General features: G+C 42.1%; 1 protein-coding gene and 1 long non-coding RNA gene across 4 annotated transcripts in view; one reads left to right on the top strand and one right to left on the bottom strand.

The window, feature by feature from the left end:
• Window positions 1-22,968, bottom strand: part of LOC105728672 (uncharacterized) — a 278,507-nt gene that overhangs the window by 184,089 nt on the left and 71,450 nt on the right. The gene's annotated exons all lie outside the window — the stretch shown is intronic.
• The window catches only part of RFX4 (regulatory factor X4), a 179,463-nt gene that overhangs the window by 96,831 nt on the left and 59,664 nt on the right, over window positions 1-22,968 (top strand). For all 3 annotated transcript variants that reach the window (XM_021675542.2, XM_012469174.3, XM_012469175.3), the window contains 4 exons: window positions 980-1,041; window positions 5,465-5,678; window positions 7,814-7,891; window positions 14,788-14,951. In XM_021675542.2, the coding sequence (XP_021531217.2) occupies window positions 980-1,041; window positions 5,465-5,678; window positions 7,814-7,891; window positions 14,788-14,951 (518 nt within the window). The remainder of the gene's footprint in view (window positions 1-979; window positions 1,042-5,464; window positions 5,679-7,813; window positions 7,892-14,787; window positions 14,952-22,968) is intronic.

Raw genomic sequence — 22,968 nt, 5'->3', positions numbered from 1 at the left:
AGGAATAGAGGACATAAACTAAGCACCCAAAGAGTAAGTGAACAAGATAGCTTCAGATAGTGCTAAGTGATAAGAAGACAAAGCAGGGCCATACGACCCTCGTGCTGCTCTACACTGGCTGGTCCGAGAAGGCTCTGGGCAGAAGGACATTGTCTAGACACCTGAATGGTTTAAGAGGAGGCAGTCTTGAACAATTAGAACACATGGACACAGAGAGGGGAGCATCACACAGTGCAGCCAGTAGGTAGGGGGCTAGGGGAGGGACAGAGGGGGTGGGGAAGGTGGGGAGGGATAATAAGGGGAGAAATACCAGATATAGGTGATGAGGGGGATGAAGGCAGCAAACCACCTTGCCATGTATGTACCTATGCAACAATTCTGCATGATCTGCACATGTACCCCAGAACCTAAAGTACAATTAAAAACAAAAAAAAACAAAAAAAAGAGGAGCCAGTCTTGTGAAGAGCTGAGTGAAATTCCACTCCTGGCTGAAGTACAAAGGCCCCCAGTGAGGAGCAATGCTGGTGTATTTGTAATAGCGAAAACAATAAAAAGCCAGTATGGCTGGGATCTGGTGAGTAAAGGTGAGAACTGTAAGAGAGAAAGACCAGAAGGTAAGCAGGTTGAGTTACAGAGGCTAAGTGTGGGTTTAGTTCCAGGTGCCATGGAAGCAATTGGAGGGTTTTAAATAGGGGAGTGGCACGTTCTGGACCAACTAGAACTCTCCTTCCATTGTAAGTAGGAGGGGGTGAGGCACAGAGTGGCCAAGTGAGACCCCCTTAGAATCTAGAGTCCCACAACTATCCAAGCATGCCCACTCTGACACCAGTAGTCTTCTCCAGGGTCCTCACAGACTCAATAAATCATTGCAACCAAGGACCTACATTTTCCTCCCTTCTATAGATGGCTGTTTGTAAAACTCAGTCACTATGCTCCCAACTCTTTCCAATTGGTAACTGATTCTTCTGTTGACTTACAGATCATAAGGCAGCAGTTTCCTCAGTTAACCACCAGAAGACTCGGGACCCGAGGACAGTCAAAGTAAGCACTGGACAGCCATTCCACCTGCAGAGCGTACGTCTATGGGCCTCAAGATAGGCCAGACCCTTGGCTCTTTATCTTGGGCTCTGTCTGCAGGCCTGGCAGAAGTTTGTGCCTAGAGGGAATATGGAGGAGCTTTATGATGGCCAGAGCCCTCTCTCAAGACTCCTGAAAGAGAGGTTGTCCAAAAGCCCCAGACGAGTTGGCTCTGTTGCTTTAAGGAATCTGATTTTGTACCACCCTGCTTTTAGGTATATTTTGTAAAATAGTCTTGGGCCTCATGGAAAGGATTGACTTGTGGCTTCTGGGATGATCACCAGGTTCTTTGGACGGTTTTGCTGAGCAAACTCTGCTCTCATAGTATCCAGTAGACCAGAGAAGCAAAACTGTACTATTCCCTGCATGGGAGATGGGGCAGAAAAGTCCAGCTGCACCACGGTCCACAAGGGCTGGCTGCTTCCCATTCATCAGTTGCATCAACCAACCAACCAACTCATGCTTTATCTTTTCTGTGTGTCACATATGTGGTGCTAGGTACTGGGAACACAGGAGCAAATCAGTTGCTGCCCTTATAGAGCATACATTCCGGTGGGAAAGACAGACAAAACTGAGAATCAGATTGAGACAAAGAGAGTTGTAGCAGAGAGCAACAAAAGAGGAATGGCCAGGGAAGGTCTTTCAGAGAAGGTTACATTTAAGAAAAGCCCAGAGGAGAGCAGAAGGATGTGCAGACACTTGTCTGCTAGGCATGAGTCAGTAGGAAGGGAATCTCTTCCTATATTGCTCGGCCTTCATTAAAATCTGGATTTATAGGACTGTCCTCTAAGGACGTTTCAAAAATTGTTGGATGATAATAGGTGTTCCATGAAGAGCAGCGGGCCCTATAAGTTTGGTAAACACTAAGTGTTAAACGGTTTCCTTTACTGGAAGACTTCTTAGAACCCTTATTATGCTAATGTACAAGGTGACTCCACTAGAGGGTGCCTGATTATGCAGCATTTCTAAGCATTTTGACCGCATTGAGCAGGTCAGCACATTAGTGACCTATAAAACACTGTAACTTTTTAGAAAAACAACCATATAGGACTTATAAGAGTTGTCTTGCCTCAAAGGATATGTCAAAAGCATATCCAGTACTCTCACCCTGTCCCTCAAACCAAACCCCTGTCCCTCACCAGCTCCTCTCATCCCTGGGCAGCACGTTCCCATCCTCCAAGGGTGGGTTTGACTGTGGTGCCAAGGTAGGGAAAGAAAATAGATGATCAAACTGGGAAAAACCCTTTTTTGGTAAAGTTCTGAAAATAATGAGACTATTTTTTTTTGGTGTGGCTCAGAAGCTCTTGAGCTGATCTCTAAAGGGACTTTCAGAAGATTGTTGAACAAAGGACCTCTTAGAATAAATTCCTAATAATTTTCCAAGATGATAATTCTGAAAAAAAAGCTCAGTTATAATTTAAAAATTCTGGTATTTGTTTAAAAGTGAGATTTCAGCCTTGGTTTGAGTACAAAAGCCAGGTTCTTCCTTGTTTGCTGGTGAACACATAGCAGGCAATTCAAAATGTTGGTCAAACAGAGGAGTGGATGGATAGAAGGATATGGAATAAATGAAAATGAATTATTTTCCTCTAGCTCATGGTCTTTGAAGAATCAGTGACTCCAACACCTTGTTGCTCATTTCTAAGAAGAGTAAACATAGTAAAAACACATAGTAAAGAGAGAGCAGAAACATTTCCCATCCTGCACAAAAGAAGAAAATTTCCTTCTGTCTACATGGGAGAGTCTGTTTTTGTTGTGTTTTTCTTTTTCTTTAACCTCAAGGTTGGCAAATTGGGCAATATCTTCTTTACAAATTCTGTATAATCAATTTTATTGTATCCTCTTACATAAGGATACTTGAAAGTTGGTCACACCTTTGACCAGTTGAAAGGCAGTAAGAAGCTCTTGCTTCCAACCTGCATCATGGCATTATAGAGAAACTCCTTTGGCAAACTGACCATGACAGAAGAAATCTGGGGGGTAGGCAGGGCATGGTGGCTCACACCTGTAATCCCACCACTTTGGGAGACTGAGGCTGTGGATCACTTGATGTCAGGAGTTCAAGATCAGTCTGGCCAACATGGTGAAACCCTGTCTCTACAAAAAATACAAAAACTAGCTGGACATGGTGGCACACCTCTGTGGTCCCAGCTACTCAGGAGGCTGAGAAAGGAGAATCACTTGAACCTGAAAGTCAGAGGTTTCTGTGACCAGAGATTGCGCCACTGCACTCCAGCCAGGGTGACAGAGCACATTCTACACGTCCCATTTTTTTTTTTAGAAGAAATAAAGAAAAAAAAGGGAAATCTGGCGAGTGGCTGGTGAGGAGTGTGGGAGTGTGTTGCTGTGCCCTACAGAACTGAACTAGAAGAACTTGAGATCAGAGCAGTAGCTTAACTGTGGTTGTTGATTTTAGCTATGTGAGGTCTGAATAGTCAAGAAGTGGTCTGGTCTGAACATATTAGACGACCCAACTCTTAAGAAGTTATAAAGGTGAACTTTTTAAGGTTAGGGAGGCGTGTCATAACTGTCATCCCACCTGAAGCCACCGGAACTACCCTCCTCCCCCACCCACGGAAAGGCAGTTATGACAGTTGGGAAGTAGTAGAAGACACAGAAGGTACAGAAGGCAGACTTAGCTCAGCCCAAAGAAGAATTTTCTGATAACCATACTGGCAAAATGAACTGGGCTGCCTTCGGAGGGTCTGAATTCTTCATCCCAGAAGGCATTCAGATAGATTCGCGATGCCCACTAAGCAGCAGTATCACAGAATGGTATCAGGAGTAAAGGGGGTTGGGGAGAGGGAAGGTTTTGACGTGCTTATCTCTTCCCTCCTTGAGAAAGCCCTTCCCATAACTCAAAATGCTTTCTCATCTGTAATATTTTGTGACTTTCGTCATATTTCCATGGGTAAAGAAAAGTAGTTAATATGTTTTGCAGTGTTTCTGAAAGCGAGGTCCATGGGTGACTGAACATTTGTATTGCCCATGGGACTGTGAAAATCTACTCTAGACCTACTAAATAGGAATCTGTAAGGGTGAGCAGGGCCCAGGAGTCTCTATTTTAACGGTTTTTTTTTTCCTTCTTCTTTTATTCATAGCCACTAGATTACCAGGGATATTTTAATATGTTTTGTAGGTGATTCTTAGTAGTAGTAAAGTTTGAGAATCACAGGCTTAGTGGCTCAAAGCACTTGGGAGGTTTAAATCCTGCCTCTGCTACTTACTCACTGGGTAATCTTGGGTGTGTGACTTAAATTCCCTGAGTCTTAGTTTCCTTATCTATAAAATGGGGATAATAATTAAGTCCAGTCTTATGGGGATTTTGTGAGATTAAATAAGATAATATGTGTAAAGCACTGAGTACCAGAGATCTCAAACTGATGTGCTTTAGAATTGCCCCTGCGGTACTTGATTCATGCTGATTCTTGGGCCCCATTCCTAGATATTCTGAATCAGTAGGTCCTGAGAGAGGCCCCAGGAATCTCTATTCTTATTAAACTTTATAAATGATTCTGATAAAATCAAAGTTGATAAGACCACCTTGCAGTGTTTTCAGGATGATAACATTGTGCCTTCGTAGTCAAAAAGACCTGGGTTCAAGAACCTGTTCTTTCCCTAAAACAGCTATATGACCTTAAATTATTTGAGCTTTCTTGCCTCCAGTTTCTCATGTGTAGAAAGACTGTAGTAATTTCTATTTTTGGTTATTTTTCAAATTAATGCATGTAAGTCCTTTGCAAAGTACCTGGCATATGGCAAGTGCTCAATAGATTATAGCTAAAGTCTAAACAAAATGCAACCTCCAATCCCTTATTAGTCTTAATTAAAAACATTGCTAATATTAAGTCCATTTTGAGTTAATAAAATGTTCTGGTCTTCATTTTATGTCAGTGCCAACTGAAGCACTGAATTTACCTTTTTAAAACTACCGTTCTCTGAGACTCCCATGTATTGATTAAGAAAAACATGGGCCAAATGAATTTTTGTTGGAGGTACAGTTAGTAGTCACAAACATATCCTGCTTGGGTCCCCACAGAGAAGGGACATTCAGGTGCCGGGATCCCATTTGGCTAGACATCAGAGATCAAGTACTAATGGAAAATTTTTCATCTCCTCTCTGCTTTGCAAAGTATCTGACTTAACATTTTCTGTAGGAGGCAATTTTGGTTATTTTTGCCTGCCTGATTGACGGCTGGCAATGTGGAACTTTAGTTTAATTCTATATTTCAGAGATATTAGCCTTACAGGAGAGTTAACTCTTCTATCCCCAGGTAGGATGGCCCCAGCTTTCCTTGGCCTTGGGAAACACTCCCAACTCAGGAAACCTCACTTAATGATAGTACATGTGGGTCTCTCTCTTTCTCTCTCTCTCCTTATGGCCCAGGTACCATTACTATGGCATTGCAGTGAAAGAAAGCTCCCAATATTATGATGTGATGTATTCCAAGAAAGGAGCCGCCTGGGTGAGTGAGACGGGCAAGAAAGAAGTGAGCAAACAGACAGTGGCATATTCACCCCGGTCCAAACTCGGAACACTGCTGCCAGAATTTCCCAATGTCAAAGATCTAAATCTGCCAGCCAGCCTGCCTGAGGAGAAGGTAACCACACCTGAAGTGACTATTTGGGGTGGGTGCTTTCCCTCTCTCTCTCTCTCTTTCTCTCTCTCTCTCTCTCACACACACACACATACACACACACACACGTACATACACACTTTTATTGCAAAACAGTGAGTTTAAAAATATAAAGATAGGAGTCCAGGCAAGGCATGGTGGCTCATGCCTGTAATCTCAGCACTTTGGGAGGGCAAGGCAGGTGGATCACTTGAGGTCAGGAGTTTGAGACCAGACTGCCCAACATGGTGAAACCCTGTCTGTACTAAAAATACAAAAAATTAGCTGGGCATGGAGTCAGTAATGATTTCTGTAATCCCAGCCAGAGGCTGAAGCAGGAGAATTGCTTGAACCTGGCAGGCGGAGGTTGCAGTGAGCTGAGGTCGTGCTATTGTACTCCAGCCTGGGCAACAAAAGCAAAACTCCACCTAAAAAAAAAAGAAAGAAAGAAAGAAAGAAAAAGAAATCCAAATAAAGCATGGATTATAGTTAATAATAATTTATTGCTATCAGTTTATTAGTTGTGACAAATATACCCTAGTAATGCAAGATGTTCACAATAGGGGTGAGGCATATGGAAACTCCTAAGTATTATCTTTACAACTTTTCTGTAAATCCAAAACTATTTTAAAATAAAATTTACTCTATCATGTATCCCTGTCTGTCTATCTACCTATCATCTATCTTCTGTCTGTCAACCTACATACTTGTCCTATGATATTATGCTGTCTCATTTCATGAGGAAAGAACCCCTCCTCTCTGAATTGCTTTCCCACAGAATAAAGTTCATTTTCCCTTGTGCTGCAGGGGAGTTGGTGAAATCATAGTCTAATAGTCAAAGAAGATTTTATAGGTCTAATGAATCTGATAGTTTTGATCATAGAATATTTGGAGCAAGTTACTGGAAAAACAAATTTGGGGAAGTTTCCCATGGAGTCTCACTCTGTCACCAGGCTGGAGCTCAGTGGCACGATCTCGGCTCATTGCAGTCTCTGCCTTCCAGATTCAAGCAGTTCTACTTCAGTCTCCTGAGTAACTGAGACTACAAGTGCGTGACACCCCCACGCCCAGCTAATTTATATTTTTAGTAGAGACGGGGTTTCACCATGTTGACCAGGATGGTCTCGATCTCTTGACCTTGTGATCTGTCCACCTCGGCCTCCCAAAGTGCTGGGATTACAGGCATGAGTCACTGCGCCCGACTGAGTATCACATATTTAATGTACCCACTGATGCAACCCAGTGCTGCTCTAACATGTATGAGCTTCTACAAAGTCTCCATGTCACACTAGGATCTGGGATGCAGTGCAGAATGAGATGAGTCCTGCTTTTAGGAAGCTTAGAGTCAAACAGGGAGACAGATGCTTGTATAAGTCAACTTAAATTTACATAAAATGCATGTCTATGTTCCGAAATGAAGGAAATGAACTTGTATCCGTAAAAGATACGTTAAATCTAAGAACTAGATAAATCTTTATTTTTTTCTTGTTTGCTTTTTTTTGTCAATAAACACATAAATGAACTTCCTGCACCATGGATTTAAAATTCTCAGATAATTTAAAAAAAAACATAAGAATTACTGGATAAATGGAAGGGGAGATGATTTTTTTTTTTTTTTTTTGGCTAAGAACATTGCAGAGAATTTCCAAATGTCTTATGATGACTTAGGCAGAATCACTTCTTATAAATGTACATTGGATTTTAACTTTTTAGTGGTCTTAGGCAATGAAGAGAATTTAGTTCCATAAGCCCTGCTTAGCTCTGTGTGCCAGGCACGGTGCTAGGTGCTGGATACATGAGCATGAGTAAGATACCATTTTTATTTTCCTAGAGCTCACAGTCTCAGGGGGTGGAAAATGGGGGCAGAGGGATAAACCAGTGGGTTCTGTATCTTGGGGAGAAACACTCTTGTGCTCTGTGAGCACAGAGGAGGAAGCCGAGGGTCAGAGAATACCACCTAATAAAAATCAGTTTCACCTGGGTTTATTAGGTTGCGTAGGTGTTAGGTGAATTCCATCCCCACTGCAGGGAAGAAATGACTTAAACTCTGGAAGTCCAAGGGCAGCAGCAATGTGTATTAATGTATCTCTTTGTTGTTGATCCTCCACCCACCCTCACAGGTTTCTACCTTTATTATGATGTACAGAACACACTGTCAGAGAATACTGGACACTGTAATAAGAGCCAACTTTGATGAGGTAGGTCAACAAGTGTTGAGCTGTGAATACTCGGTATTAAAATATTCTAACACTAGCTCCTATTTCATGAGCTCCTGCTAGGTGCCAGGCCTGGTGTCTGGAAGTCCTTCCTGGATACCCATTAGCTCACTTCATTCTCTCAGGGATCCCATGAAGCAGGTATGATTATTATCCCCATTTTACAGCTCTTACCTGTATATGGCAGTGGGCATGGCCTCCTCCTTTGACTGGTGAACTGCCTCCTGCCCTATCAGCATGCTAGGAAGACCATTTTGACAGCATATCATTACACCCAGGATTATAGATTCAGAGAAGCAAACTACATTTTGGAAAAAATATATATATAAAGCTTTATTCTATTTTGTATATTTAATCTATTCCTGAGGCTTGTCCACTTTGGTACATTTGGAGCTGATGACCCTCCATTCCCAAGGTCTGCTCCATAGATTTCTATCAAATCCCACCGGTAGGGCCATCTTTAAATACAAACAATATAAGAAGTCCATTTTATTTTAAAATATTGTAGCTAAAGAATGGAGAGAAGGAAATGAGAAAGGATGAAGGAACAATAACCAATAATAAAGTTATGTAACTTTATTATTTTTTGAGGGAAGATAACGTGGTCCCTAAAAGGGCTATTAAAAACCCAGTGGTTATGAGTGGAAGAGATCCCAGCGATTCCTTTGGTGTATGTGTTGTGGGGAGGGGGTGCTGTTGTAGGTGGAGGGGTATAAAGATGATGTCAGGTACAAAATCCTCTCCTGTCCTTTTCTGCGTTCCCACAGCTGTGTCCTTTAGCAGCGAGTTTGTTGAGCACTTTCACTATCACTTTGCTCATAGACACAGCTCCAGACGAGATGGCAGTATGTTGGTAAAGAAGTACTGTTCTTCCTTCTCTTGACTTTTATCCACTAGACTTCTAAAATGTCCTTTAAAATCTCTCAAATTACTTGAGCAACCATTTCAGTAGATTTTTTTTCTTTTAAGAAAGAAAGCTCCCTGCTTTCTTTCCAGCTGTTACCTGGCTCTGTCTTACATTCCAAAGATCACTGAGATCAGGACAAATAATGATTCATGACTGGCTAAGACAACACTAGCTGCTGTAACGAATAACTCTCCAAATATTAGCACACTGGAAGTTTATTTCCCACTCATGTCACAATCCAGTGCAGTTGTTCTCGGTTGGAAGGCTGGTTGCCGGGAGTGGATCAGGGACCCAGGCTCCTTCCATCCTGTTCAGCTGATGGGTAGGAAAAAGAACTACTAGGAAGGCATGCTCCTTACTTATCCTTGTCAGCTCAGAAATAAAATAGCACTTCTGCCCATATTCCATTGATGGGAGCTGGTCCCATGGCCCCACCTTAATGCAGAGGGGACTGGGGAGTATGGTCCCTCACTGGGCAGCAGCTTACACTACTCAGATCTCTAATGGACAGCTCTTCCTCTCTGCCATAGTAACCAACAACAAAACTAGTGGTAGTCCTCCCTTATATTCATAAGTAGCTTATTCATCTCAAAACTCACTCTCATTTTATTTCATTTCATTTGCTTAATTCCAGCACTTACTGGGTCCCATACACTATTGGAGAGACAAGTAAGACACAGCTTATGGGATGGGAGGGGAAGGCATGCAACCAGCAACTAGGATGGAGTATATATGGTGAATTTCTGCCCCAGAAACATTGAGGGACAGATGCTGCTATGGGAAGAGTGCCAGCCTTCGGGTCCCAGGCTTGGATTCAAGAGCTGTCTCTGCCTTTCAAGCCTCAGTTCCTCATCCTAGAAATGAAGATTTAAAAAGTCATCCCCATCTATTTAATTCACGGTGTTACTAGAAGGAAGAGATAAGACTGTGCCTGATAAAAGCTCTTTGTGAACTGTAAACGGTCATACAAAAGCTTGTTCTTTTCAGATGTATCAACCAGAGTGTTGGGATACTTGGCCAAGGTCACACAGTTAGTTAAGGCCAAAAGTATGACAAGATCCTTTGTTACCTGACACCCTTAGTCCAATGTTCTTTCCACTCCACTGGCAGGAATATTTGGTGGCTGCTTTTAAGATGGCTAATCAAGATGTGACTCATTCTTCTCAGCCACAGAATAATGAAGGGAGACGTTTTACCTCTGATGAGCATGGCTTTCTCCTACAGCTGAGAAAAGTCATTGGTGAATGGATGGTGGATGCATATGGTACACCTCGACTTTACAGTTTGTTTCAAGTCTTCTAGGTCTTAAATATCAGTTGAGGTTACAACTTACGCTAGTATCACAGCCCTAAATTATTGGATTTGTTCACTTGTTCATTGTTTGTCTCTACCACCATCATTGAGGGCAGGAACCTCATCTATCTTGTTCACTACTGTATCCTATCCAGCCATACTTCTAGGCTTTCAGTAAATATTTGTTGTGTGAATGAGTGGATGAATGGACGAACAGGTGTAGAAATGCCATTGGCATATAACATTGTCAAGCAATTAAAGAATGCAAATCTGCATATAGGGGACTCAGGAATATCTTCTCCAGACTACATTGCACAATAAGCTGTAAAGTTCAGTAGTCTTGTGATTGAGTCCCAAATCCCCCACTGACAATCCTTTGACCTTGAGCCAGGCATTTAACCTATCTGATCCTGGATTTCTTTTGCTACAAGATGAAAATAATAATTATACCTACCTTATAGTAAACATGAACTTGTATATGTAATGTGTCTGATTTTGTTCTAGAACATGATAGATGGTAGGCATTTTTGTAATTATTTTATTGAGATCCTTCCAATCCTGTAGCACTTAGGGACCCCAATTGCAAGCCATCAGATGTGTTTCCATAAGGTGCCAACATTCAGAATGAACTAAATATTAACATGGAAAAAGAAACAGAAAATTTGCTTGGTATTCTTAAGGAAATCATCTCCTAATACTTCACTGAGATGAGAGACAAAAGGCAGAGGGTTCAGGAGGCTGAAACAGACACCTCAGGAAACTTACTTTAGATAATTTGGAATCGTTTGCCTCTGATTCTTTCATTGTTTATGCTGCAAAGTGTAAGGAGAACTTATCAGAACTTTCCCTTCTGCCTAATAATGTTTCCATTTGTTAAATGCCCACATGATGCCAAGCATTTTACATAAGTTATCTTATTTCACCCTAATAGTAGGAAGACATCATCTTCATTTTACAAAAGCTGGTAACCCTCATAGTTATATATTTAGTACTGAGCTCCAGATTCAATTGACTCGAAATCTAACTTAAAACCAAACCAGAGCTCTTAATTTTCTGCCCCAAATCTGTTTTCCCCAAGTCTTAGATTGCCACTACTCTCCACCCAATTGCCTAAGCCACAAACTTTGATTATCCCTTTTCCCTCACCCTTCAAATCCAGTCCACTAGGAGATCCTGTCAGCTCCACCTTCTGCAGGGAAACACTGTCTGTCCATTTCACTCCTAACTTCCAAGCCTTAGTGCTTGAGCTAAGGCTATTCTCCCTCCTTCCTTTTCCTTCTCACCTGAAAGAACAAGTATCATTGGACAATAAATGGCCTAAAATGCAGAGAGTAGGAAGGGAGGTCAAAACTGGAGAATACACCTTTTACAGAAGCCACTCAGTAAACTGACGACTGATCAGCCTTCCCTGTGCAGCTTGAACAGGCTTCAAACAGACAGATGCCTGCTAAGGACACTGATTTTGCACAGATTTGTTTGAATTCACACAACAGCTGATCATTTCCAGACGTTCTGCTAGAAATTGCTCATATCAAAAAGTGGGTAAGGCTGCCTGCAAGAAGAGCTAAGTAAGGCAAATAAATTCAGAATCTATCAACTCAAGAATCAACTGGGCAGAACTTCTTACTCAGAGTTAGGAGCAGACAAGAAGGCCCAGGACCTGACCTGAGGCTGAGGCTCAGGGAGTGAGCTGGGATCAGGGGACAGTGGAGGGTCCTCTGGAGGGCAAGTACCTTGTCCAAAAGCCGTGGCCATCTCCAGCCCCAGGCCACACTAATAGTCAGCCACCAGGTGTTTCAATGACAGAATAAAAGTCTTGATAGGTGAGCGGAGCAACAGTAGGGATCCTGGCTGGGAGATACTCAGAAACATAGGCAATAAAGTCTCAAACACTTAGAGCAGGACACTGATTTCTTGAGCCCAGTAGTGGTGGTGCCTTCATGAATAATAGTATTAATAACAGCTAACCTTTATTAAGCATCTATGATGTGCCAAGCACTATAAGCATTTTTTAGAAATCTTTACCAAAACCTATGCAGTAAATACTGCTTGTATCCCCATTCCACAGAAAGGAAACCAGAGCTTAGAGATATTATACTCCTCATTGACAGTGGAGCCAGGATTAGAACCCTGCAAGTCAGTCTTCATTCACCCAGATTTTGTTTTAATTTTCAATCTGGATGAAAACTTTGCAGTATTTCCACTGTGATGGAATAAACAGGACTCTAACTGAAGTCTTTTCAATTTATAGACCGACTTCATTCACCACTATAATCATGTTTTCAGCAGTCACCACTTTCCTCCTAGGAAGTCAGAGGGGCGTGCCTTTCTCCCCGTTCCTTATCCTCCAAGCCTTCCAGCCAGTGCTTCCACTGGGAAGTCCAGGCAGGCTGCAGGCATCAGGGCAGCCTATTCACAGGAGGCTGAGATAGAGTCACCAGGCTAGAGTCAGGGCATGGCTCCACTAGCCAGAGGCAGCCTGGTCAGAGGAAAATTAGGCCCTACTCCTTGGAGGGGCCTTAAGGATGCTGCAGGTTACCAGGGCAGGGGCAGAAAGCTGGGAAGTGGGCAGAAGTCTAGGGAGAGACACGGGCCTCAAGAATGGGGTAGAAATCCAGTTACCATGTGAAGAAAAAACTAGCCCTAAGAGAGACTGTGGAAGGACTGAGGCAGACATAGGCTCTATCTCATCCATTCCCTGATTGACTTTCTGGCTTTGGACAACTCATCTCTCTGCTAATAAGAGTAATGATTCTCAGCTATCGTATTATGACTACTACATGAAAGAACCTAAGTGAAGTACCTGGCATATAGTAGGTAATAAAGAAAGCTAATGGTGACTGGGTGCAGTGGCTCACACCTGTAATACCAGCACTTTGGGAGCTTGAGGCGGGTAGATCACCTGAGGTCAGGCATTTGAGACCAGCCTGGCCAACATGGCAAAACCCTGTCTCTGCTTAAGAAAATACAAAAACTAGCCAGGCATGGTGGTGCACACCTATAATCCCAGCTACTCAGGAAGCTGAGAAAAGAGAATCACTTGAACCTAGGAGGTAGAGGTTGCAGAGACCACACCATTGCACTCCAGCCTGGGTGGCAGAGCAAGACTCTGTCCTCCCAAAAAAGAAAGTCAATGGCAGTAATACTTGCTCCAAAGTGTTAGACTAGAGGGACTCAGTTTTCTCCCACACCGAATCAGGATTGATTTGGGGAACCAGGGATGTGGATAATGCTACACATGGAGCTCAAGAGTGCCCATCTGTTGGGGAGAGAAGGAAACATGATTCAGAAACCAAGTCAAACCCATTGGAATGTATAAAAATTCAGAGTTTGTGTTCCCCAGCTTCAAGATGGGCTGTTCCCAACTGAAGATGTGCTGCAGATGTTAGCTGTTAGCTGTTAGCTGAAGTCTAGATATTCTCGAATGTTTTTATATACACCAGTTACTATCTTCTACTATTTCTCTTCACTTCCCTTACCTTTCCCACCCCTCTACCCCCTATTCGACTCTCCCCAACCTCTAACCCACAGTTAAAAGACAGAGGTGTAGAGGAGGTGGCAAGGAATTCTCTGCTTTAGACATTCACTCTGCCCTTCATTCAGTAGCAATGTGGCTCAAGGTCCTGCTATCATCATATTAATTATAATAATCACATTTCTGAGTGCCTGATACATACCGGTTCTTTGCTAGTGGTTTGAGGACTTTTAGTCAGTCTCTGCGGGACGTGGTGGCTCACGCCTGTAATCCTAGCACTTTGGGAGGCCAAGGTGGGTGGATCACCTGAGGTCAGGAGTTCAAGACCTGCCTGATCAACAAGGTGAAACTCCATCTCTACTAAATATACAAAAATTAGCCAGGCATGGTGGCGGGCGCCTATCATCTCAGCTACTTGGGAGGCTGAGGCAGGAGGAGAATTGCTTGAACCCAGGAGGTGAAGCTTGCAGTGAGCTGAGAGCACGTTATTGTGCTCCAGCCTGGGCAACAAGAGTGAAACTTTGTCTCAAAAAAAAAAAAAAATCACATACACTTCATGTGTCCACATAGCTTACCACCCAGGTATCACCATCTAGCATCCCATATGGCACCCACTGACCAGGGATCTTTGGGAAATGGAAGGCTTCTGATATGAAAAGCCTCTTGCGCTTGACCCAATCTTTGATCCAATTTGAATCAGGAGAATTTTGTGTGTGTGGCACCTACTCTCCTCCCTTCAATCACACTCCTTTTACCTGTGACTCCCATGCCTTTCCCTTCCTTCCCAGAATACCCAGGGGCCCCTGAAGTTCAGTGGGCTCAAAGAATAGTGAGTACTGGTGCTTCGACCTTTTAAAAAACAATGCCCCACCTTCCCTTCCTTAAACACTTCCCAGACCCCAGTAAGCACTGAAGGGGCTGATGGGTGAAAGTGCTTCATCTTTTGGGGCAGTGGAGACCCCAGCCTGCCAGGCTAGGTAGTGCCCCAGCAGTGAGCATGTTGCATGCCTAGGCAGAGGGAAGACTTGGAGCAGGAGAAACTCCCAGGGCCTCCTCCAACATGGCAGGCTGAGGGTAGCTTCTGCTGCTGCAGGGGAAGTCGATGACAGCGTTGCAGACTGGGTTGGCCTTGGTGGAGTCCCAAGCTTCTGTTGGGAGGGCCCTGGGTAACCTCATGGTTCTTCTTTCTGTGGGTCAATACAGGTTCAAAGTTTTCTTCTGCACTTTTGGCAAGGAATGCCGCCTCACATGCTGCCTGTGCTGGGCTCCTCCACAGTGGTGAACATTGTCGGCGTATGTGACTCCATCCTCTACAAAGCTATCTCCGGAGTGCTGATGCCCACCGTGTTGCAGGCATTACCTGACAGGTGGGCATGCTTATTCTTGTCTTCCTTCACGGCTGGTCCACAGAAGGGATTGTTCTGCTTCTCTTTTATGGATTATAATCATGCACTGTCCAGAGGCCTCCCTGGCAAAGACCATTAATATTGACCCTTTAAATATTAACAGTTTATAAATAAACTGTTAATATTTTGAACCATTTGTGTGGTGTAAAATTCAAAGGTATAAGATGTACAGTAAGCAATATCCCCACCAGACTCCTGTTCCCCAGACACCCCAGTCCCTTCTCAGAGCATCAGATATAATGATTTTCCTGGCATCTGTCCAGATCTGATATGCACATGTAATTAATGCATATACTATCCTCTTTTTCTTACTGAAATGGTGACATATGCTATATACTGTTCTGTGCCTTGCTCTAAAACCAAACAACTTAACATTGAAGTTTATGCTGGATGGTTTCCATGCCCTTCCAGATGCACTCTCCACCACACTTCATGCTGCCTTCTGCTGGGGCCAGGGGTGGGGCATATGCTACCCCTGGGCCACCACACAGGGCGCCTCTCAGGGAGGGATGGAAGGAGGAGACTGAAGTCAGGAGATGGATTCTCTGGCCCCATCGCTGTGAGATTGTGTCGGGCTGGCCGGGTTGCCTCACTGGTCTATGTCTCCTTCCAGACAACTTTCTAGGTTGTCCTTGAGCACAGGGTAGGTGACAGCCTGTGCTCCCAGCCTTAGGTTACAGCAGTCTCCCTTATAGTTCCTCTACCCCTGTCCACACTTTTGTGATGTGTCCCTTGTAAATACACCCATCCATTTGGGTGTATTTCCTGTTGGACACTCCTTCCTGTTGGAACTGTTACAGAGCATATTCCATATCCAACTATAAGGAGCTTTTTTCTTGTTTACAACTGTATAGAGTTCCACCATCTTGCATTTAATCAATTATCTTGATATTTCCAGTATTGTCCTATTACAAACAACACTGTGATGAATGACATTTTATTTACCTTTTCTTTTTTAAAAAACATGGTGGAGTGTGTTAGTTTCCTGTGACTACTGCAACAAATTACCACAAACTGGCTGGGTGACTTAAAACGACAACAGAAAAGTTATTCTCCCATACTTCTGGAGGCCAGAAGTCCCGAATCAAGCATTGGCAGGGTCGGTTCCTTACTGAGGCTCTGAGGAAGAATATGTGCCGTGGCTGTCTTCTGCTTTCTGATGTTGCCAGCAATCCTTGGTTTCTTGGCTGGCAGACGCATCACTCTAATCTCTGCCTCCAACTTCACAGTGCTTCCTGCTCTATGTGTGTGTGATTTTAAATATGTATACCTTTTCCCCACCCCCATCTTATTGCACTCACTAGAATCTTTAGGACGATGTCCTAGCCTAGGCAAGGGTGGACATCTTTGAATTTCCCCTGACCTTAAGGGGAAAGCATTTGGTATTCACTATAAAATAAAAAGCTAGCTGTAGGTTTTTATATCAGGTTGAGAGAGAGAGAGAGAGAGAGAGAGATGATGATGATGATGATGATGATTATTATTATTATTATTATTATTCGAGATGCAGTTTTGCTCTTGTTGCCCAGGCTGGAGTGCAATGACGCAGTCTCAGCTCACTGCAACCTCTGCCTCCCTGGTTCAAGCAATTCTCCCGCCTCAGCCTCCTGAGTAGCTGAGATTACAGGTGTGCACCGCCATGGCCAGCTAATTTTTATATTTTTAGTAGAAACAGGGTTTCACCATGTTGGCCAGGTTGATCTCAAACTCCTGACCTCAGGTGATTCACTTGCCTCAGCCTCCCAAAGGGCTGGGATTACAGCGTGAGCCACTATACCTGGCCAATTATTATTTTTTTAAGATGAGGTCTTGCTCTGTTGCCCAGGCTGGAGTGCAGTGGTGCGATCATTGATCATAGCTCACTGCAGCCTCAAACTCCTGGGTTTAAGTGATCCTCCTGCCCCAGCCTGCATAGTAGCTAGAACTATAGGCATGCACCACAGAGTCTGGCTAATGTGTGTGTGTGTGTGTGTGTATTATTATTATACTTTAAGTTCTGGGGTACATGTGCAGATCTTGCAGGATTGTTACATAGGTATACACATACCATAGTGATTTGCTGCTTCCATCCCCCATCACCATCCCCCTGTAACTTACATTAGGTATTTCTCCCAATGTTATCACTCCCCAATCTTCCCACCCCCTGCTATCCCTCCCCTAGAACCCCATCCCCCAACAGACCCCAGTGTGTGATGTTGCCCTCCCTGTGTCTATGTGTTCTCATTGTTTGACACTCACCTATGAGTGAGAACATGTGGTGTTTGGTTTTCTGTTCTTGTGTCAGTTTGCTGAGAATGATGGTTTACAGATTAATCCATGTCACTGCAAAGGACATGAACTCCTTTTTTATGACTGCATAGCATTCCATGGTGTATATGTGCCACATTTTCCTTATCCAGTCTCTCATTGATGGGCATTTGGGTTGGTTCCAGGTCTTTGCTATTGTAAACAGTGCTGCAATGAACATACGTATGCATGTGTCTTTATAATAGAATGATTTATAATCCTTTGGGTATATATGCAGTAATGGGATTGCTGGGTCAAATGGAATTGCCATTTCTAGATCCTTGAGGAATTGCCACACTGCCTTCCACAATGGTTGGACTAATTTACACTCCCACCAACAGTGTAAAAGTGTTCCTATTCTCCACATCCTCTCCAGCATCTGTTGTCTCCAGATTTTTTAATGATTGCCATTCTAACTGGCATGAGATGGTATCTCAATGTGGTTTTTACTTGCATTTCTCTAATGACCAGTGATGATGAGCATTTTTTCATATGTTTGTTGATCACATAAATGTCTTCTTTTGAAAAGTGTCTGTTCCTATCCTTCACCCACTTTTTGATGGGGTTGTTTTTTTCTTGTAAATTTGTTTTAGTTCTTTGTAGATTCTGGATATTAGCCCTTTGTCAGATGGGTAGCTTGCAAAAATTTTTTCCCATTCTGTTGGTTGCTGGTTCACTCTAGTGATTGTTTCTTTTGCTGTGCAAAGCTCTTAAGTTCAATTAGATCCCATTTCTCTATTTTGGCTTTTGTTGCCATTACTTTTGGTGTTTTAGTCATGAAGTCCTTGCCTATGCCTATGTCCTGAATGGTATCACCTAGGTTTTCTTCTAGGGTTTTTATGGTATTAGGTCTTATGTTTAAATCTTTAATCCATCTGAAATTAATTTTTGTATAAGGTATAAGGAAGGGGTCCAGTTTCAGTTTTCTGCATATGGCTAGCCAGTTTTCCCAACACCATTTATTAAACAGGGAATCCTTTCCCCATTGCTAGTTTTTGTCGGGTTTGTCAAAGATCAGATGGTTGTAGATGTGTGGTGTTGCCTCTGAGGCCTCTGTTCTGTTCCATTGGTCTATATCTCTGTTTTGGTACCAGTACCATGCTTTTTTGATTACTGTAGCCTTTTAGTATAGTTTGAAGTCAGATAGCGGGATGCCTCCAGCTTTGTTCTTTTGGCTTAGGATTGTCTTGGCTATGCTGGCTGTTTTTGGTTCCATATGAAGTTTCAGGTGGTTTTTCCAGTTCTGTGAAGAGCATTATTGGTAGCTTGATGGGGATAGCATTGAATCTATAAATTACTTTTGGCAGTATGGCCGTTTTCACAATATTGATTCTTCCTAACCATGAGCATGGAATGTTTTTCCATCTGTTTATGTCCTCTCTTATTTCCTTGAGCAGTGGTTTGTAGTTCTCCTTGAAGAGGTCCTTCACATCCTTTGTTAGTTGTATTCCTAGGTATTTTATTCTCTTTGTGGCAATTGTGAATGGGAGTTTGCTCTTGATTTGACTCTCTGTTTGTCTGTTATTGGTGTATAGGAATGCTTGTGATTTTTGCACATTGACTTTGTATCCTGAGACTTTGCTGAAGTTGCTTATCATCTTGAGATTTTGGGCTGAGACGATGAGATCTTCTAAATATACAGTCATGTCATCCGCAAATAGAGACAATTTGACTTTCTTTTGTTCTAATTGAATACCCCTTATTTCTTTTTCTTGCCCGATTGCTCTGGCTAGAACTTCCAATACAATGTTGAACAGGAATGGTGAGAGAGGGCATCTTTGTCTACTTGCAGTTTTCAAAGGGGAATGCTTCCAGTTTTTGCCCACTCAGTATGATATTGGCTGTGGGTTTGTCATAAATAGCTATTATTATTTTGAGGTACATTCCATCGATACCTAGTTTATTGAGAGTGTTTAGCATAAAGGGCTGTTGAATTTTGTCGAAGGCCTTCTCTGCATCTGTTGAGATACCATGTGGTTTTTGTCTTTGGTTCTGTTTATGTGATGGATTACATTTATAGATTTGCGTATGTTGAACCAGGCTTGCATTCCTGGGATGAAGCTTGCTTGATTGTGATGGGTAAGCTTTTTGATGTGCTGTTGCATTCAGTTTGCCAGTATTTTACTGAAGATTTTTCCATGGATGTTCATCATGGATATTGGCCTGAAATTTTCTTTTTTAGTTGTATCTCTGCCAGGTTTTGGTATCAGGATGATGTTGGTCTTGTAAAATGAATTAGGGAGAATTCCCTCTTTTTGTATTGTTTGGAATAGTTTCGGAAGGAATGGTACCACTTCCTCTTTGTACATCTGGTAGAATTCGGCTGTGAATCCATCTGGACCTGGGCTTCTTTTGGTTGGTAGGCTATTAATTGCTGCCTCAACTTCAGCCCTTGTTGGTGGTCTATTTAGGGATTCAAGTTCTTCCTGGTTTAGTCTTGGGAAGGTGTAAGTGTCCAGGAATTTATCCATTTCTTCTAGATTTACTGGTTTATGTGCATAGAGGTGTTTGTAGTAATCTCTGATAGTAGTTAGTATTTCTGTGGAATCAGTGGTGATATCCCCTTTATCATTTTTTATTGAAAGTATTTGATTCTTCTCTCTTTGCTTTTTTGTTAGCCTGGCTAATGGTCCATCTATTTTATTGATCTTTTCAAAAAACCAGCTCCTGGATTCATTGATTTTTTTGAAGGGCTTTTTATGTCTCTATCTCCTTCAGTTCTGCTCTGATCTTAGTTATTTCTTGTCTTCTGCTAGCTTTTGAATTTGTTTGATCTTGCTCCTCTAGTCATATTTAATCGTGATGATAGGGTGTTGATTTTAGATCTTTCCTCACTTCTCATGTGGAGATTTAGTGTTATAAATTTCCCTCTAGACACTGCTTTAAATGTGTACCAGAGTCTGGTATATTGTGTCTTTGTTCTCACTGGTTTTGTACAATATCTTTATGTCTGCCTTCATTTCATTGTTTATCCAGTAGTCATTCAGGAGCAGGTTGTTCAGTTTCCATGTAGTTGTGTGGTTTTGAATGAGTTTCTTAATCCTGAGTTCTAATTTGATTGCACTGTGATCTGAGAGACTGTTTGTTATGATTTTCATTCTTTTGCATTTGCTGAGGAGTGATTTACTTCCGATTATGTGGTCAATTTTAGAGTAAGTGCGATGTGGTGCTGAGAAGAATGTATATTCTGTGGATTTCGGGTGGAGAGTTCTGTAGATGTCTATTAGGTTCACTTGGTCCAGATCTGAGTTCAAGTCCTGGATATCTTTCTGAATTTTCTGTCTCATTGATCTAATATTGACAGTGGAGTGTTAAAGTCTCCCACTATTATTGTGTGAGAGTCTAAGTCTCTTCGTAGGTCCTTAAGAACTTGCTTTATGTATCTCAGTGCTCCCGTATTGGGTGCATATATATTTAGGATAGTTAACTCTTCTTGTTGCATTGATCCTTTTACCATTATGTAATACCTTTTTTGTCTCTTTTGAGCTTTGTTGGTTTAACGTCCATTTTGTCAGAGCCTAGGATTGCAACCCCTGCTTTTTTTTGTTCTCCATTTGCTTGGTAAATCTTCTTCCATCCCTCTATTTTGAGCCTATGTATGTCTTTGCATGTGAGATGGGTCTCCTGAATACAGCACACCGATGGATCTTGACTTTCTATCCAATTTGCCAATCTGTGTCTTTGGGCAGTTAGCCCATTTACATCTAAGGTTAATATTGTTATGTGTGTATTTGATCCTGCCATTTTGATCCTAGCTGGTTGCTTTGTCTGTTAGTTGACACAGTTTCTTCATTGTGTCAATGGTCTTTACCATTTGGTATGTTTTTGCAGTGGCTGGTACTGGTTGTTCCCTTCCATGTTTAGTGCTTCCTTCAGGAGCTCTTGTAAGGCAGGCCTGGTGGTGATGAAATCTCTCAGCAATTGCTTGTCCATAAAGGAATTTATTTCTCCTTCATGTATGAAGCTTAGTTTGGCTGGATATGAAATTCTGGGTTGAAAGTTCTTTTCTTTAAGGATGTTGAATATCGGCCCCCACTCTCTTCTGGCCTGTAGGGTTTCTGCTGAGAGATTTGCTGTGAGTCTGACGGGCTTCCCTTTGTGGGTAACCCAACCTTTCTCTCTGGCTGTCTTTAGCATTTTTTCCTTCATTTCAACCCTGGTGAATCTGATGATTATGTGCCTTGGGGTTGCCCTTCTTGAGGAATATCTTTGTGGTGTTCTCTGTATTTCCTGGATTTGAATGTTGGCCTGCCTTGCTAGATTGGGAAAGGTCTCCTGGATAATATCCTCAAGAGTGTTTTCCAGCTTGGATTCATTCTCTCTGTCACATTTGGGTACACCTGTCAAACATAGATTAGGTCTTTTCACATAGTCCCATATTTCTTGAAGGCTTTGTTCATTTCTTTTCACTCTTTTTTCTCTAATCTTGCCTTCTTGTTTTATTTTATTGAGTTGATCATCAATCTCTGATATCCTTTCTTCTGCTTGATCGATTCAGCTATTAAAACTTGTATATACTTCGCAAAGTTCTCATGCTGTGTTTTTCAGCTCCATCAAGTTGTTTATGTTCTTCTCTAAGCTGGTTATTCTAGTTAGCATTTCATCTAACCTTTTTCCAAGGTTCTTAGTTTCTTTGCATTGTGTTAGAACATGTTGCTTTAGCTCAGAGAAGTTTGTTATTACCCACCTTCTGAAGCCTGCTTCTGTCAATTCATCAAACTCATTCTCCATCCAATTTTGTTCTGTTGCTGGTGAGCAGTTGTGATCCCTTGGAGGAGGAGAGGCGTTCTGGTTTTTGGTGATTTCATCCTTTTTGCCCTTGTTTCTTCCCATCTTCGTGGATTTATCTACCTTTGGTCTTTGAGGTCAGTGACCTTTGGATGGGGTCTCTGAGTGGATGTCCTTTTTGATGCTCTTGAAACTACTTCTTTGGGTTTGTTAGTTTTGCTTCTAACAGTCAGGCCCCTCTGCTGTAGGACTGCTGGAGGTCCACTCCAGACCCTGCTTGCCTGTTAATCACCCGTGGGGGCTACAGAACAGCAAGGGTTGCTGCCTGTTCTTTCCTCTGGTAGCTTTGTCCTAGCTAATTTTTAAAAATTCTTTTGTAGAAATAGGGTCTCACTATGCAGCCCAGGCCAGTGGTCATACATTTTTTAAAAATACATTGCTAGATCTGAATTGTTAATATTTTGTTCAAAGCATGAGTGTAGACTTTTATCTAAATTTTTAAAATTCATAATATTTTCTTATTATCCTTTTAATATCTGTAGGATCTGTAGTGATGTGTCCTTTCTCATTCCTGATGTAGGTAATTTGTGTTTTCTTCTTCTTGGTCAGTGTGACTTTTTCATCAATGTTATTGATCTCAAAAAATAGCTTTTGGTTTCTCTGGTTTCTTATTGTTTTCTGTTTTCAATTTTATTGACTTCAGTTTTTATCTTTATTATTCCCTTTTTGTGCTTGCTTTGGGTTTATTTTGCTTTTCTTTTTTTTAGTTTCTTTAAGTGAAAGCTTAGGTCATTGATTATAAATCTTTCTCCTTTCTTAAGAAAAGCATTTAATGCTATAAATTTTCTTCTAATTGCTATTTAGCTGCTGTACCCACAAATTTAGATATGGTGTGTTTTCATTTGAATTCAATTCAAAATATTTTCTACTTTCTCCTGTGACTTCTTCTTTAATTTATGGGCTA

This window comes from Aotus nancymaae, unplaced genomic scaffold (assembly GCF_030222135.1).
Source record: "Aotus nancymaae isolate 86718 unplaced genomic scaffold, 86718_ANA_hifiasm-v0.15.2.pri h1tg000021l, whole genome shotgun sequence".
Classification (NCBI taxonomy): Eukaryota; Metazoa; Chordata; class Mammalia; order Primates; family Aotidae; genus Aotus; species Aotus nancymaae.
This window is presented reverse-complemented; position numbering and strand designations above follow the sequence as displayed.